The sequence below is a fragment of the Calliphora vicina genome, chromosome 1 (assembly GCF_958450345.1).
Source record: "Calliphora vicina chromosome 1, idCalVici1.1, whole genome shotgun sequence".
NCBI classification, from domain to species: domain Eukaryota; kingdom Metazoa; phylum Arthropoda; class Insecta; order Diptera; family Calliphoridae; genus Calliphora; species Calliphora vicina.
In genome coordinates this window covers 65,847,918-65,865,266 of record NC_088780.1, presented here as the reverse complement: position 1 = coordinate 65,865,266, position 17,349 = coordinate 65,847,918, and the positions used below count along the sequence as shown (strand labels likewise).

The window sequence follows — 17,349 nt, the reverse complement described above, 5'->3', positions numbered from 1 at the left end:
CCAATACATTTAAAGAAAAGCTACTTTTTATTCAATATTTGTTGTTGCTAAAACCAATTCATACAAAGAAAAAAGAAAAAAAAACTCAGTTTCAACACACACATTTTTAAAATATCATACGATAAACAAAAACAAAATCTACATGGATGATCGCAGTCGTCAATGTTTACCAGCAAAGCATACGAAAGTATTGTTGCTTTCAACATGCGTGTATTCAGTGAAGAACGACAAAAAAATAATAAGACAAAGTTGTTTGTGTATTTTGTATTGCTAGTGCAGAGTGCTCTAGTGAGTATACAAAACATACAGCCTATAGCTAAGAGCAATTACAAAAACAAAAGAGTACCAAGAGTATAGGGCTTGGGCATGACTGATATAAACTAATGGGAAAAAGAAAGTCAACATTTTGCAAATCAGTTTGTGTCAACAACACCATTATCTCCAATGAATCTGAAATTTCGGAGAACTTCCGAGAATACTATGCAACAGTATACAGCGAAAATATTCCGGAAGGAGCCATTGCGGATATAGATGCCCGTATTTCGTCTTGTGTTGATGTCATTCCCCAGCATATTTACTCGTTCGATGGATTATTTAACTCTGTTGAAAACCAAGATGCATACCACTTTACTAATGTTGGGTCTGTAAAAGATATTATACGTGAAATTAACAACAAAAAATCAAGCGGCATGGATGAAATTTCAAATTTCCTTATAAAAAAGCTACCTGATACGGCAATAAAGCTACTTACCATCATCTTTAATAATTGTATTAACAATTACTATTTTCCAGCTGTGTGGAAATCGGCTAAGATAATTCCGTTGAGGAAAAAGGAGAACAGCAACAATATTGAAGATTTTCGCCCTATTTCAATGCTCTCAAACATTGGAAAGATATTTGAACACGTCTTGAAGGATAAACTGGAAGGAGAATTCATAGTTAGTCCGATATCTGCATTTCAATTTGGCTTCAAACAATTTCACTCGACTCAACATGCTCTTCTGAAATTCCACGGTGACATCACAAAAAAACTGAGAGATAAAATATGTACGGTAGCTTTATCGTTAGACATTGAAAAAGCATTCGATTCCGCTTGGCATAAGGGAATATTGTATAAACTGGTGGAGCTAGGAGTTGATCCTTATCTTATAAAGCTATTTCAAAGTTATTTCTCCGACCGTAAATTTTGTGTTCAGATAAACGGTTCATCCTCCAGTTTCGATAGCGTAAAGAGTGGTGTCCCCCAGGGTAGTGTTTTGGCACCCTTTCTATTCAATTTATTTCTCCACGATTTTCCGCATTCAACTGAGAACTCAAAGGCTATATTGTATGCAGACGATTGTTTAATCTACTCACATAATGAATCTCCAATACAAGCGCTTACTAACGCGGCGTTCCATCTTGGTGTTGTAAATTCTTTTTACAAATCTTGGGGAATCAGGATTAATGCAGCCAAATCTGAAGCCATCTGCCTGAGAAATGCTTCTGGTAAATGTGCCAGATTTGTGGTTCCAGAGAGCAAACTTTTGCAGCTCTCTCTTGACGGTATGGATATTCCATTTAAGGACACCATTAAGTACCTGGGCGTTAATTTTAACAAGTTAATGAAATTTAATAATCATGCCAGATTGTTCTTAACGAGGGCCAAGAGAATATCGGGTATGTTTTCCGGTTTAATGAACAGCAAATATCTTCCACAGGCGACAAAACTTCTTCTTTATAAAGTAGCTATCAGGCCGACACTCATATATGCATTCCCCATATGGTTCTCTATCTCTCCAACGGTGGCCAGGGAATTGGAAATTTTTGAGCGAAGAATACTAAGGAAATGTATTGGCAGGAATTTTCAAAGCTATACAAAACGATTTTCTAATACATACATTTATGGACAATCTGCTGTGGTACCACTCTGCAAATACGCCTTACGGCTCCAGAGGAAATTTGCTGATAATTTAGCTCTCCATGAAAATACACTGATGAACGATATGTATGAGTTTGAGAAGGAAATAGAGTGGTCAAGATGTACTTACCTGTCTCCAATAGGTATTTTGAACCAATTAATTGACAACGACGATCCCGTTCAGCTTATACTACCGGATTTCTACAGGGAAACACTCCCAGGCTCCCATAGGGGCTGAAAGGAAGGAAATAAGAAAGAAACTGTGATATTTTATTTATACATTTATTTTATTATACAATTTGTATTTTCGAATACTAATGATTGTCTATTTTATATTATTATAATTAATTTTAATTATTCCAATTTATGAACTTTTTACACTTTGTAATATTTACAATTCGTTAACATTCTGTGATATAAATGTTCTCTGTTTGTTATTGTTATTAACAGCTGTTTAGTTTAAGTGTTATTTAGTTTTATGTTTATTTATTTTGTTTACAGACTATCGCTCTGTTCGTCACACCTAATGCCGGGAGCAAGCATTTTTTTTCATATATTGAGCTGTTCGCTTTTACTTATTCATTTTTTTAAGCAAGTTGCTTTTGCCTCACACATAGTGTATTAGAATAAGACAATAATAGTTCTAAGATTATATTTTGTTATACGGTCGTTTGTATCTCATATTAAAAAAAAAAAAAGTCTCAATAAAGTGTTTACTTACTTACTTACTATTCTAAGCTTATTTTTTTCATATTTTATTTATTGTATCTTCACAAAATAATGTGAACTATCAATAATTTGTTCAAATCTTAAATCTAAATATTAATTTTTATTTACGTCCCACCACAGTTGGACGAAAAATTATGTTTAATTTATAGATCCTATCATCAGCGCAGGTCTGTTGGATTCCTTCTTCTTAGTCGGATGTAGCCATTACTTCTCATTAATGTTCGTGCAAGTGGTTTAGGGTGAACCTCTAACTTTTTCAAATATGACTCCGCTTGTTTTTATACCCTTCAGCTTCGTGAGAAGGGTATATATAAGTTTGTCATTCCGTTTGTAATTTCTACATTTTTCATTTCCGACCCTATAAAGTATATATATTCTGGATCCTTATAGATAGCGGAGTCGATTAAGCCATGTCCGTCTGTCTGTCTGTCTGTCTGTCTGTCTGTCTGTCTGTCTGTCTGTCTGTCTGTCTGTCTGTCTGTCTGTCTGTCTGTCTGTCTGTCTGTCTGTCTGTCTGTCTGTCTGTCTGTCTGTCTGTCTGTCTGTCTGTCTGTCTGTCTGTCTGTCTGTCTGTCTGTCTGTCTGTCTGTCTGTCTGTCTGTCTGTCTGTCTGTCTGTCTGTCTGTCTGTCTGTCTGTCTGTCTGTCTGTCTGTCTGTCTGTCTGTCTGTCTGTCTGTCTGTCTGTCTGTCTGTCTGTCTGTCTGTCTGTCTGTCTGTCTGTCTGTCTGTCTGTCTGTCTGTCTGTCTGTCTGTCTGTCTGTCTGTCTGTCTGTCTGTCTGTCTGTCTGTCTGTCTGTCTGTCTGTCTGTCTGTCTGTCTGTCTGTCTGTCTGTCTGTCTGTCTGTCTGTCTGTCTGTCTGTCTGTCTGTCTGTCTGTCTGTCTGTCTGTCTGTCTGTCTGTCTGTCTGTCTGTCTGTCTGTCTGTCTGTCTGTCTGTCTGTCTGTCTGTCTGTATGTCTGTCTGTCTGTCTGTCTGTCTGTATGTCTGTCTGTCTGTCTGTCTGTCTGTCTGTCTGTCTGTCTGTCTGTCTGTCTGTCTGTCTGTCTGTCTGTCTGTCTGTCTGTCTGTCTGTCTGTCTGTCTGTCTGTCTGTCTGTCTGTATGTCTGTCTGTCTGTCTGTCTGTCTGTCTATAAAGTATATATATTCTGGATCCTTATAGATAGCGGAGTCGATTAAGCCATGTCCGTATGTCTGTCTGTCTGTCTGTCTGTCTGTCTGTCTGTCTGTCTGTCTGTCTGTCTGTCTGTCTGTCTGTCTGTCTGTCTGTCTGTCTGTCTGTCTGTCTGTCTGTCTGTCTGTCTGTCTGTCTGTCTGTCTGTCTGTCTGTCTGTCTGTCTGTCTGTCTGTCTGTCTGTCTGTCTGTCTGTCTGTCTGTCTGTCTGTCTGTCTGTCTGTCTGTCTGTCTGTCTGTCTGTCTGTCTGTCTGTCTGTCTGTCTGTCTGTCTGTCTGTCTGTCTGTCTGTCTGTCTGTCTGTCTGTCTGTCTGTCTGTCTGTCTGTCTGTCTGTCTGTCTGTCTGTCTGTCTGTCTGTCTGTCTGTCTGTCTGTCTGTCTGTCTGTCTGTCTGTCTGTCTGTCTGTCTGTCTGTCTGTCTGTCTGTCTGTCTGTCTGTCTGTCTGTCTGTCTGTCTGTCTGTCTGTCTGTCTGTCTGTCTGTCTGTCTGTCTGTCTGTCTGTCTGTCTGTCTGTCTGTCTGTCTGTCTGTCTGTCTGTCTGTCTGTCTGTCTGTCTGTCTGTCTGTCTGTCTGTCTGTCTGTCTGTCTGTCTGTCTGTATGTCTGTCTGTCTGTCTGTCTGTCTGTCTGTCTGTCTGTCTGTCTGTTGAAATCAATTTTCTGAAGGCCCCAGATATCTCCGGGATCCAAATCTTCAACAATTCTGTTCTTCAACAATTCTGTCAGACATACTTTCGAGAATTTTGCTATTTAAAATCAGCAAAATCCGTCCATAAATAACGGAGATATGAGCAAAAATCCGAGACAACCTCTGAAAATTTCATCAAAAAACACAATGTATTGCATGCTTGTCTGTCTGTCTGTCTGTCTGTCTGTCTGTCTGTCTGTCTGTCTGTCTGTCTGTCTGTCTGTCTGTCTGTCTGTCTGTCTGTCTGTCTGTCTGTCTGTCTGTCTGTCTGTCTGTCTGTCTGTCTGTCTGTCTGTCTGTCTGTCTGTCTGTCTGTCTGTCTGTCTGTCTGTCTGTCTGTCTGTCTGTCTGTCTGTCTGTCTGTCTGTCTGTCTGTCTGTCTGTCTGTCTGTCTGTCTGTCTGTCTGTATGTCTGTCTGTCTGTCTGTCTGTCTGTCTGTCTGTCTGTCTGTCTGTCTGTCTGTCTGTCTGTCTGTCTGTCTGTCTGTCTGTCTGTCTGTCTGTCTGTCTGTCTGTCTGTCTGTCTGTCTGTCTGTCTGTCTGTCTGTCTGTCTGTCTGTCTGTATGTCTGTCTGTCTGTCTGTCTGTCTGTCTGTCTGTCTGTCTGTTGAAATCAATTTTCTGAAGGCCCCAGATATCTCCGGGATCCAAATCTTCAACAATTCTGTTAGACATACTTTCGAGAATTTTGCTATTTAAAATCAGCAAAATCCGTCCATAAATAACGGAGATATGAGCAAAAATCCGAGACAACCTCTGAAAATTTCATCAAAAAACACAATGTATTGCATGCTTTGACAAAAAAACAACAAAACGTATGGTTGGATGTGCAAGCTATGCGTATTTTGTTTTTTTTTTGTGTTTTGTTTCTTTTGGCGTTGTTGTTGTTTTTTATACAACTAAACTTTTGTTTGGTTGTGTGTTGGTTTTTTTGACAAAAAATCAACAAATCGTATGTTTGAATGTGCATGCTTTGCGTATTTTGTTTTTTTTTGTGTTTTGTTTCTTTTGGCGTTGTTGTTGTTTTTTATACAATTAAACGTATGTTTGGTTTCATTGCCTTGCGTATTTTGTTTTTGTTTTTTCTTTTGGTGTTCTGTTTCGTTTGGCCTTGTTGTTGTTTTTTGTGTTCTTGATAAATTTAGGATGCTGTACGCTGAAAGTGGGCAATGTACATACATACCTATATACTTATTATAAAAAATAATAATGCATCCACAACAAAGGTGAAGGGTATATAAGATTCGGCATAGCCGAATATAGCACTCTTACTTGTTTTATTTCATTTTTCACCAGGAAGACACCTGGGTCCTTATGAATGTTAATATTTCTCACATACCAAGGCGCTGCTGTTATCATTCTTAATATTTTATTTTGGAATCTTTGAATTTTTTCAATATTAAAAGCTGAGGCCGTGCCCCATAATTGAATTCCATAGCACCATATCGGTTTTATTATTGAGCTGTACAGCAAAAGTTTGCAATCTAAACTCAATCTCGAGTTTTTACCAATTAGCCAGTAAATTTGTAGTAATTTTAACTTCATTTAAGTCAATTTCGTATCTATATGCTTTTTCCAGATAAGACGTTGGTCTAGATGCAGGCCTAGATATTTAACTTCACTTTGTTGAGGTATTATATGATTATTTATTAGGATTGGAGGGCACGTTTACTTTTTTTTTGCTCGTTTACTTTTATTCTCCATTGTTTTAACCACCTTTCTATGTCGAGTATATGGTCTTGTAAAAGTACAGATGCTTCTTGGGGGTTTTCATGAATGAATGTCTGTCTGTCTGTCTGTCTGTCTGTCTGTCTGTCTGTCTGTCTGTCTGTTGAAATCAATTTTCTGAAGGCCCCAGATATCTTCGGGATCCAAATCTTCAACAATTCTGTCAGACATACTTTCGAGAATTTTGCTATTTAAAATCAGCAAAATCCGTCCATAAATAACGGAGATATGAGCAAAAATCCGAGACAACCTCTGAAAATTTCATCAAAAAACACAATGTATTGCATGCTTTGACAAAAAAACAACAAAACGTATGCTTGGATGTGCAAGCTTTGTGTATTTTGTTTTTTTTTGTGTTTTGTTTCTTTTGGCGTTGTTGTTGATTTTTATACAACTAAAGTTTAGTTTGGTTGTGTGTTGGTTTTTTTGACAAAAAAACAACAAATCGTATGTTTGGATGTGCATGCTTTGCGTATTTTGTTTTTTTTGTGTTTTGTTTCTTTTGGCGTTGTTGTTGTTTTTTATACAACTAAACTTTTGTTTGGTTGTGTGTTGGTTTTTTTGACAAAAAAGCAACAAGCATGCTTTGCGTTTTTTTGTTTTCTTTTGTGTTTTGTTTCTTTTGGCGTTGTTGTTGTTTTTTATACAATTAAACGTATGTTTGGATGTGTGTTGGTTTCATTGCCTTGCGTATTTTGTTTTTTCTTTTGGTGTTTTGTTTCGTTTAGCGTTGTTGTTATTTTTTGTGTTCTTGATAAATTTAGGATGCTGTACGCTGAAAGTGGGCAATGTACATACATATATACATACTAATTATAAAAAATAATAATGCATCCACAACAAAGGTGAAGGGTATATAAGATTCGGCATAGCCGAATATAGCACTCTTACTTGTTGGTTTAAGGTCTGAGCTGTCAAAGTTGCCTGTTGTTGTTTTTGCTTTTGGGCTTGTATTTTTCGCCACAACAACCACAAGTGAATTGACAGTTCAGACTGAATAAAAAAAATAGTCAGCTGTTCTACTGAGTCTACTTTATTAATTTACTTTGGCTGCAGTGATGCACAACTACTGAATCAAGGCGTATTATCAAGGTGAGTGCATAAAATCAGCTGTTTCTTAATTCGCTGTGGTTTTATGTACACTATATGTCAAACTTTGTTTATGTTTACATTTGTTATTGTAAATAACATAGTAATATTTTAATTCGCCTTGATTTTGACATTTACCGTACATTTTAACAAAAACAAATTGCCTGTTGTTTTTGCATTGTTGTATTTGTTGCCGAGACGCACTCACCTTGTTAATACGCCTTGTACTGCATCAAGGCGTACAAGGTGCATTTAATAAGGTGCCATCGACAGCACAGCTGATTATAGAAATAGCTCGCACAAATGTCAAACTACATATATAAAAAATATTCGCCCGTATGTCAAACTCTATATATAAAAAATAAGTGAATTCGCCTGTATGTATTTCAATTCGCCACTGCTGTCACCTTGTTAAACACGGCGAATTGAAATAAATACAGGCGAATTGACTTATTTTTTATAGAGTTTGACATACGGGTGTACGGGCGAATATTTTTTATGTATGTAGTTTGAAATTTATGCGTGCTATTTCTATAATCAACTGTGCTGCCGATGGCAGCTTATTAAATGCACCTTGTACTACATTTACGAACGTACCCAAATACAGGCGAATTCGCTATTTTTTTATATGGAGTTTGACATAAATGCTTACCGGCGAATATTTTTTATATATATAGTTTGACATTATCGCGTGTAATTTGAATTTGTCCTATAAATTCGCCTTGATTTATACGACAAATTCAAGGCGAATTTGTACTAGGTGGAGTCAGTCAAACAGCTGATAAGCTTTTTGGTTCTAACAATTGTCAAAGCTTGTTTTTATATTTAAATATCTACATATTCTAAGCTTATTAACAAAATATTTATTTTTTACTTAAATAAGTAAAGCCCTCACTATTCAATTATCTACACTATATTAATTTTTAATACATATTTGTGTAATTTTTCATTTTTCATTTTTTCATAGAACTGCCACCTTGCAGTCCTTGGACAAATCATTACAAACATATTTCGCGTTTTATTCTAATAAGAAAATACAGCATGAAGCTCGCTAAATGGGTAATATCGATTTTGGATTCATACTTGGCATTACTTTTTCTCGTGACTGCTTCAATTGACATTTGTCAGCTGACTAATTGAAAAATTCGTGAGGGTTTTTATAATTTATTTTCAATATAAACTTGTAAAAAATTATAAAGTAAAAAAATGGCTTTACACTCTGCTGTTAAAGGAAAACTAATTTCTGTTATTGGAGATGAGGTAAGAACATAAATTTTAATTAATAATTAACTTCTAATATTCAAAATTGTTTATAGGATACTTGTGTTGGTTTTCTGCTTGGTGGAGTAGGTGAGATCAACAAAAATCGTCACCCCAACTTTATGGTTGTAGATACCTTTTTGTGACATATACATATTTATTAATAACAATCACTTAATATTATTAAAATGTGTATAGATACTGCTGTAAGTGAAATTGAAGATTGCTTCAAACGCTTCCTTAAACGAGATGATATCGACATTATTTTAATCAACCAAAACTATGCTGAACTTATTCGCCATGTGATTGATGCGCACACCTCTCCAGTTCCGGCAGTACTCGAAATACCTTCAAAAGATCATCCATATGACGCTAGTAAGGATTCTATATTAAGACGCGCCAGAGTAAGCATTATTTGAAACTTAATCAAATTGACCTACTATATATATATTTTTTTTTTTTCATTATAGGGCATGTTTAATCCCGAAGACTTAGTTCGCTAAGTTAAAAATGTATATATATGTAAAAATATTGCGTGTAATTTGTGTGTATTTGTTTTCATTCCTAATGCTGCAATCATGTTTTATTAATCGGCATTCAAATATTTAAAGCATAATTGATTAAAAAATAAAGTGTGTTTATGTCTTTAAATTATTGTTCAGTAATAAATTTGTAATGTGTTGGATATCAATGACTTAAATGACTCATAGAAAGGTCGTATCTCTTTTTTTGTTTGTCATATTCTGGTAGACAAAACTCAATCACACCTCTCTTAAAAAAAATTTAGTTTCCTATGTTGACGAATAACAGATTTACAGTAATTAAAAAAAGCCCAAACTCATTTCAAAAATTGTTTGAAAGAAAAAGTCCTAACTCATTTAATGTAGGATGCAATATTTTTGATATATTACAAATTTTTAGTTGTTAGTTTTGTCTTTCACTTTCAGATTTTATTGAGTTCATTCCTTCTCCTGATGTAACTAGAAAATGTTTAAAAGCTAAAGAAAAAATATTTCACAATTCATTTGACAGTATCAAACAAATGTTCTTCAATTTTAGAATGATTCTTAGAGAGCTTTTAAGAAATATGGGTGACTTTATAAATGCAATTTGCAATGAATAGTGTTCATAAACTCAATAGGTTTTGTTTTAGCAATGTCGTAAGTTCATTACTGCATAACAATGCCAGATTCAGATTAGCAAAAAGCTGTACATTAGAGTTTAAAAGCTGGATAAATAAAAATAATCAGCCTTATCATGTAAGGCGTAGTCGTTTTACGACAACGACAGTTTCGTACTAGATTAAAGAAATTATTCAACCTGTTTCATTAATCTAGTAATCAATTGTTAATTTTGGTTATGTGTAAATAATATTTATTAAAATATATTTTATCCATTGTTATTAACCTAATACGTTATTTTATAGAATTATTGTTTAAAAATATAGAATTGCAATTAAATATTTTTTTATCATTCTTTAAAATTTATTTAACTAATCTTATATTAATTCGTTTGTCTGTCATATACATATCGCTCATTTGCTGCAACAACGTCATAAAGCTGTTTTAATAACTGACAAAGTCTTGTGAACTCGTCTTAAATTACATACAGGATCGCTATAGAAGCATTTTTTCCTAATTTCATAACAGTTGTGCGTTGCCGTTTGTGTATTTAACATTGTTAAGTTATCTAGAAAAGTGACATAATTTGTTGTTTGTTATTTTCCTTAAAAAATTAAAAAAAATATATATATCGGTTTAAAAACTAAAAATGCGTTTCTTGAATTTTTTTTTTAATTATGACGTTGCAGCAAATAATTAGAGAAAGAAACTAAAATTGATTTCGTCGAAAATTTAAAAACAACAGTCAAAAATTAGTATACAGTTTATGGATATCGCTCTATTTTATATTACCAAAATCTGAAAATAAAACGTTAAGATATAACTGAGGCCGTAATTAAGCAGAATGGAGGACCACAAAATATTAAAAAAAATTTTTAAACAATTTTTAGTTTTTTTTTTATTATTTTCAATTTAAATATTGTGAACATAGAGAATTATACATAGGGACAAAACACTTCGATTTGTCAAACAAAAATACAACAAATCATATGTCTGATACAACAACAAAATACATTGACTAGCATGTATTTTGTTGTTGCAAGAGTTAGTCGACAAAAAGTCGACTTTTCGACCTTTCGACTTTTTCCGTTTTTTAAAAAGTCGACTTTTCGAACTTTCGACTTTTTTCGTTTTTTAAAAGGTCGACTTTTCGAACCTTCGACTTTTGGTATTTTATAAAAGTCGACTTTTCGAATTTTCGACTTTTTAGTTAAATCGACCTTTTTAGACTATTTTCGACTTTCCGACTATTTTCAACTTTTTACCATATCTTGTAAAAAATACATAGTTTCTACATTTATTGATGCGCCTTTTGTAATGTTTAGCAATAAAAATGAAATTTATCAAGGCGATAATAGTTAGAAGAATGTTGTGTAGAAAAAAGCTTTATTTATTATTTATATTAGCATACACTGCAAAAAATTCAAGTGTACCAAATTGCAATAGTTTTAGTATAATGTTGCAATTAAATATTTTTTTTTAACAATCTAAAAAATCGACTTTTATCGACTATTCGACTTTTATCGACTATTTTCGACTTTTATCGACTATTCGACTTTTTTCGACTATTTTCGACTTTTATCAACTATTCGACTTTTGAGATAACATAATCGATTGTTCGACTTTTATCCGACCAAAAAGTCTATTTCGACTTTTCGACTTTTTTCAGCAAAAAGTCGATTGTTCAAATAATCGAACAATCGACTTATATAACCGTAGTTCGTAACTTCACCTTATTGAATACACCTTGATCAAAAAGAATTCATAAACAAAAATTTGATTTCATATTTTTGAAAAATTCTTAAAACTTTTATACATTTTTGAAAATACACAATTTCCTACACGTTGATATATAATATTGTTACGAATTTACAATAGCGTTTTGAATTCAACGGTCTGTACCAGAGATGTGCATGAATACCATTCAAATTACATATTTATTAAAATAAATGGCCCATAATCATAGTCAAAAATAAAGTACATTTTAAGAGAATTGAACTCGACTTTACTTAAGAGTGGACTTTAGGTCTATCATAGACAAGTTAAAGTATACTTCTGACGCTGAAGTCGACTTTAAATATAAAACTAGCTAAAGTTGTTTTTAACACGTTTAACAACAGCATCAGCTATTCTTCGCCGAGTAAAAAAGTTCGTCAAAAAGTTCGAACAATCGACTTTGACTTTCGAAAAGTCGAAATCGACCTTTTGGTCGGAAAAAAGTCGAATAGTCGATAAAAGTCGGAAAAAGTCGAATAGTCGATAAAAGTCGAAAATAGTCGAATAGTCGACATTTGGTACACTTGCATTTTTTGTAGTGTATGCTAATATAAATAATAAATACACAAAATTCTTCCAACATTCTTCTAACTATTATCGCCTTGATAAATTTTATTTTTATTGCTAAACATTACAAACGGCGCATCAATAAATGTAGAAACTATATATTTTTTACAAGAAATGGTAAAAAGTTGAAAAAGTCGAAAATAGTCTAAAAAAAGTCGATTTAACTAAAAGGTGCATGATTCACTACAGCAAGTGTTTTGTTACAAAATGCATGTAATTGCTTGCATATTCTGTAAACTCTTACCATTCACAAAAGCAGCGAATCAATATGAGTGTTTTGAATATACGCAGAGATCTTTGAGTAAATATACACTTTCCTATATGAGTATGTTTGAATTCATTTATGGAGGATTTTTCATGCATATTTATATTTTTTATAATACCTAAAACGCCATTTTCAATATTTTTTATTATTTCGGAGTTCATTGTATCAAAGTAAGACGAAATTTATATCTTCAACCACGCGCGAAAGCTTATTTAAAACAAATTAATGTACTAATTTTATACATTCAATGCATTCGACTTATCATCGAGCTTTTATGAATCATTTGAATACTTTGCATATGATTCAAAATACAGTAATAATTTTTGAGTTGTTATAGCTAACAGCATTAAAAACTGATTGAGAAAATGGCAATCAAATGTGAGAGCTCAAGCACTGCAAGCAATATTAGTAGCACATGTATGATTTCATTCATATAGAAAAAAGCGAATCAATTCATGTACATCTCTGGTCTGTAACGACTGTCTGCAACATTCATCATGTTTATAAACATGTCCATCAGTAGAAGCTAGTGTTCTATAGCAGTCGACAAACAGTCGACCTTTCGACTTTTCCGATTTTAAAAAGTCTACTTTTCGAACTTAGGTAATTTATGAAAAGTCGACTTTTTTCGACTTTCCGACTATTTTCGACTTTTTTCAACTTTTTACCATTTTTTGTAAAAAATACAGGGTTTCTACATTTATTAATGCGCCTTTTGTTTAGCAATAAAAATTAAATTTATCAAGTCGATGATAGTTAGAAGAATGTTGTAAAAATTTTGTGTAGAAAAAAGTATTATTTTATAAACATTTATTTATTATTTACATATATTGGCATACACTAAAAAAAGTGGAAGTGTACAAAATTGCAATAATTTTAGTATAATGTTACAATTAAATATTTGTTTTTAACAATCCAAAAAATCGACTTTTATCAACTATTCGACTATTGAGATACATTGTCTTTTGTCCGACCAAAAGTCGATTTCGACTTTTTTCAGGAAAAAGTTGATTGTTCGAACAATCGACTTATAGAACCCTAGTAGAAGCGTCTACTTATCAACAATGTTGATAATAGGGTTCTATAAGTCGATTGTTCGAACAATCGACTTTTTCCTGAAAAAGTCGAAATCGACTTTTTGGTTGTAAAATAGTTGAATTTATTATCTCAAAAGTCGAATAGTCGATAAAAGACGACATATTAGATTGTTAAACAAAAATTTAATTGCCGTTAAGAAAAATCTAGGCTACTTGGATGAAGATGGCAGTGTGTATAAATAGTGACTGCGGTTGCAGTAGTCAGTAAGTTATTCATTTGGTAATGCAGGTACAAAGTATACTCTGTGATGCAGGCCTCGGTTATGCAGTTCAAAAAAATATATTACAAAACGAATTCATACAAGGTGATTGCAGTTCTACAAAAACAAACAAATCGCAATTGATCTACAAGAGGGAGTTAACTCAAAATTTTTAAAATTTCACTTTTTGCAAGAAATCAACTAACAACATCAATATCTATCTAACAAAATAACAATATCTAAAAATTTCAACGTATTCCGATTACTCTTTCATCTCGAAAACCTCATTTGAGACCACACTGTGAAACATTTGCTGCAAAACATTTTTAAATTCTCCTTTGAAACTGCATTCGTGTCCACATAGTGAAGATTTTGCTTTTCAGTTTTTGACATTTCTGTACAGAACTAATATGAACGAACAAATGTGGATGACATACTCAACAAAAACTTCATGTACATGAAGCAGAGTACCCGTTGCTATTCCTCTTCCTTCCTCTCCCTTTCATCCACAAACTCAAATGTTTTACAGCAAATGTTTCACAGTATGGATGGGGACTAAAGGTTATATCAACAAAAAGGTATTAATTTGAGTTAATACAAAAGATGAAATATAAATGCATCGCATATTTTCATAAAAAAGGTGATTTAAGCATTTATTCATGTTAAAAATAATCAAATTGTTTTATTTGAATTTGGTTGTATTTTGAAATGTGACTCTTTTTACAATAAAATTGTTCACATTTTTTCAGAAAAATGGTATTAACTCAAAAAATAGATATTTTTTGCAATAACTGCAAAAATTTAAAAGAAAAACAATGTAAATATACGGAATTTGCTTACTAATGACTTTTTTATTCGGATTTTCAAATTCTCATAAAATGTAACATCAAACAGTTTTTGGGCTCTACTGAAAAGTGAGAATTGTTAAAAAACAAAATCTTTAGCTTTTCTGGCAAAGATCGGAAAGAGGGATCCTGGGTCATTAACTGCAAAGGAGAAGTACCTTCTCAAGAAACACAGACAGGACGTCGCTAGATTTGAAAGAATTTACGTCCCTGTAAGTGTACTCTTGGGAGAGTCTTCTCCTGTTGAGCAGCAAGTGGTAGCTGCTGTCGATCTGGCTGACACCCAAAGGGTATAAGGTCGACAGCTCCAACCACTAGCAGTGCGGTAAACTCTAAGAGGGGGGCTCTTCTACTATCCTACAAATTGGTGCTTCGGCTAGATCTGCGGATAGTAGCAAGAAACCACCCATAAAGGTGTCAGGTGCCAAGGAAGTGAAGAACCCTCCGGCCGATCCCTTTAAGAGTGCCCGTATGGGTAACATTAAGGGAAACGGATCTGGTGGTCCTCAACCCTCGTCATCAAAGGCACCAGGATACAGCAAGGCTGCGGGAAATGCTGCTGTAACCCCGTCTGGCACTCTTAAGGGTACCCAAAAGGAGACCATTAAGAGAGCTAGATCTGGTGACGACCAGCCTACCTCGTCAACAAAGAAGGTAAAGAAGTCCATGAGTCAGGATGTATATCTTCAGGCAGCCATAATTGGTCGGAATGATCCGGATGGGAAGATCAGTACCGATCAATGGCAGCTGCTTGAAGCTAGACTCCTTGACGAGATGGCCTTCTATAGTGGTAGCTCTGAAGACGTATCTTTCAAAGGTGCTGACTGGGCTAAGGGAGTCAAGGTCATAAACTGCGGTAATATAAACTCTTTTGAATTTTAAGGACCGTAGTTGGGAAACTTGGCGACCTAAATCCAGCCTTAAAACTAGAAGTGATACGCGCTTCGGAGCTACCATTAAGGTCAATAGTGACAGTATGGATTCCTCCATCCGTAAGACCGGTGGAAACCATACTGGCATTATTGAAAAAACAGAACGTTGATCTCCCTATAGACCAATGGAAGGCTGTAGCCTCGATGGTGTGTAAGGAGAACAACGGGAGGGATTTCCGGTTCGCAGTGGATCGCAAATGCCTCGAGATTCTGGATAAGGTGAAAGGGGTTGTCAATTTTGGATTTGGCACTGTCAGGTTTCGGTACTCGAAACATGACACTACCAAAGAGGCTGTTAGTGGTGCAGATAAATCTGCATCATTGTGAAGCGGCCTCGACAGAATTGACAAACTTTCTCACCAAATCCCAAACCGACGTGGCCCTGATCCAAGAACCTTGGATCAATCAAAATAAGGTTTGCGGGTTGGGGATAGCGGGATACACGTTATTTATCCCGTCCACTGAGGACAAGGTAAGAACGTGTATCCTGGCAAAGAGAGAACTGAAACTAATAATTTCTCATTCTTTCAGGTGCGGTGACATCACTGTCATCAACAGAGAAACCAGGGGTGAGCGGACGTTTACATTGGCTTCGGGTATATGCCGTATGAGGCAGCAGATCCACCAGGCAACGAGGTGCTGGAGCTAACGGCGTATGCAAAAAGGAGAGGTGCTATCCTGGTGATGGGATGTGATGCAAATGCTCATCACAGCCAGTGGGGCAGTGCTGATTTAATAAAAGAGGTGAGTGCGTCTATGATTTCATAACTGTCAATAATCTAGTTATTTGTAACAAAGGCAATATGCCCACGTTTATGAATAAGGATAGGCAGGCGGTTATAGATATTATATTGACCAACCATAATGATAATTTCGTTAGAGATTGGAGGGTATCCACGGACTGCTCCTTTTCAGATCATTGTAGGATTACTTTCACCTTGGATTTTAACTCGTCTGCAAGGGTACCATTTAGGGATCCTAGGCGGACATATTGGACATAACCTTTTATTTCTACATCATGTGAACTGATACCATCCAATTTGGAATATACGGTGAACAATTTCACTCGTTTACTATATGAGAGCTATGAATCATACCCAATAAAATTTCCCTGGAGGCGTAAACAGCCAAAATGGTGGACTAAGGAACTTCGAGTTCAGAGGTCGACGGTTAGGAAATCTTTTAATAGGGCGAAGCTCACTGGATTACAAGGAGACTGGAACAACTACAAGGTGTGCTTCAATAAATACAAGGGAGATCTGAAAAGAGCGAAGCGGAGTTCATGGAGGAATTATTGTGAATCCGTTGATAGCGTCAATGAGCTGTCAAGGTTTCGGGGAATTTTATCCTAAGACCCAAAGGTCACATTCAAAGAGCTGACAACTCATGGACGGAATCCAGCTCGGAAACACTCTCCCTGCTTATGTAAACGCACTTTCCTGGTTGTGAAGGTATAGGCACTAGGGCTGACGATCATGGGGTTAATATGCCTGAGGGTACTAGTCATGACTCTAGACAAATTGAGGAAATTGAGGAAATGTGGGAAAAACTAGCCTGGGTGGTGAAAACTTTCGACCCGCACAAATCACCGGGTCCGGATGGAATATTTCCGGCGATGCTATGTAACATCCCGGACACAGCACAATTTCTTGTAGCGGATATCTTCAAGAGTTGTCTCACTAGAAGTATCTGCCGTGCGGGTGGAGGGAGGTCAAGGTTGTCTTCATACCTAAGGCCAGTAAGGCCAGCCACTCGAAACCGAAGGATTTTAGACCTATTAGCCTATCGTCTTTTCTTCTGAAGACATTAGAACGACTGATAGATCTACATCTAAGGAGCAATATAGATACCTCATTAGCAACGCTCAACATGCCTACCTCAAGGGTAAGTCTGTTGAGAGTGCGCTTCATGAGGTGGTCGGTTGTATAGAGCACAGTCTGAAGCATAGGGAATATACTGTTACGTTTTAACCTTTTC

The 17,349-nt window shown here is 35.3% G+C and overlaps 1 protein-coding gene and 1 long non-coding RNA gene across 3 annotated transcripts; one reads left to right on the top strand and one right to left on the bottom strand.

Moving 5' to 3' along the window:
* Positions 1 to 380: 380 nt before the first annotated feature.
* On the bottom strand, positions 381 to 2,577 carry LOC135963170 (uncharacterized). 2 transcript variants are annotated; one of them, XR_010576826.1, is made up of 5 exons: positions 2,296 to 2,577; positions 2,031 to 2,134; positions 1,881 to 1,973; positions 752 to 1,820; positions 381 to 642 (listed from the first exon to the last, which is right to left on the bottom strand). It is a non-coding gene; the product is annotated as an uncharacterized LOC135963170 (long non-coding RNA). The 2 variants fall into 2 exon arrangements; XR_010576825.1 differs by having other exon boundaries at positions 752 to 1,973.
* Positions 2,578 to 8,406: 5,829 nt separating this feature from the next.
* Positions 8,407 to 9,220, top strand: Vha14-1 (V-type proton ATPase subunit Vha14-1). Its single transcript, XM_065498763.1, is given in 3 exon segments — positions 8,407 to 8,569; positions 8,626 to 8,973; positions 9,040 to 9,220. Coding segments are annotated over 3 exon segments (435 nt in total). The 5' UTR covers positions 8,407 to 8,515; the 3' UTR covers positions 9,073 to 9,220.
* Positions 9,221 to 17,349: the final 8,129 nt, after the last annotated feature.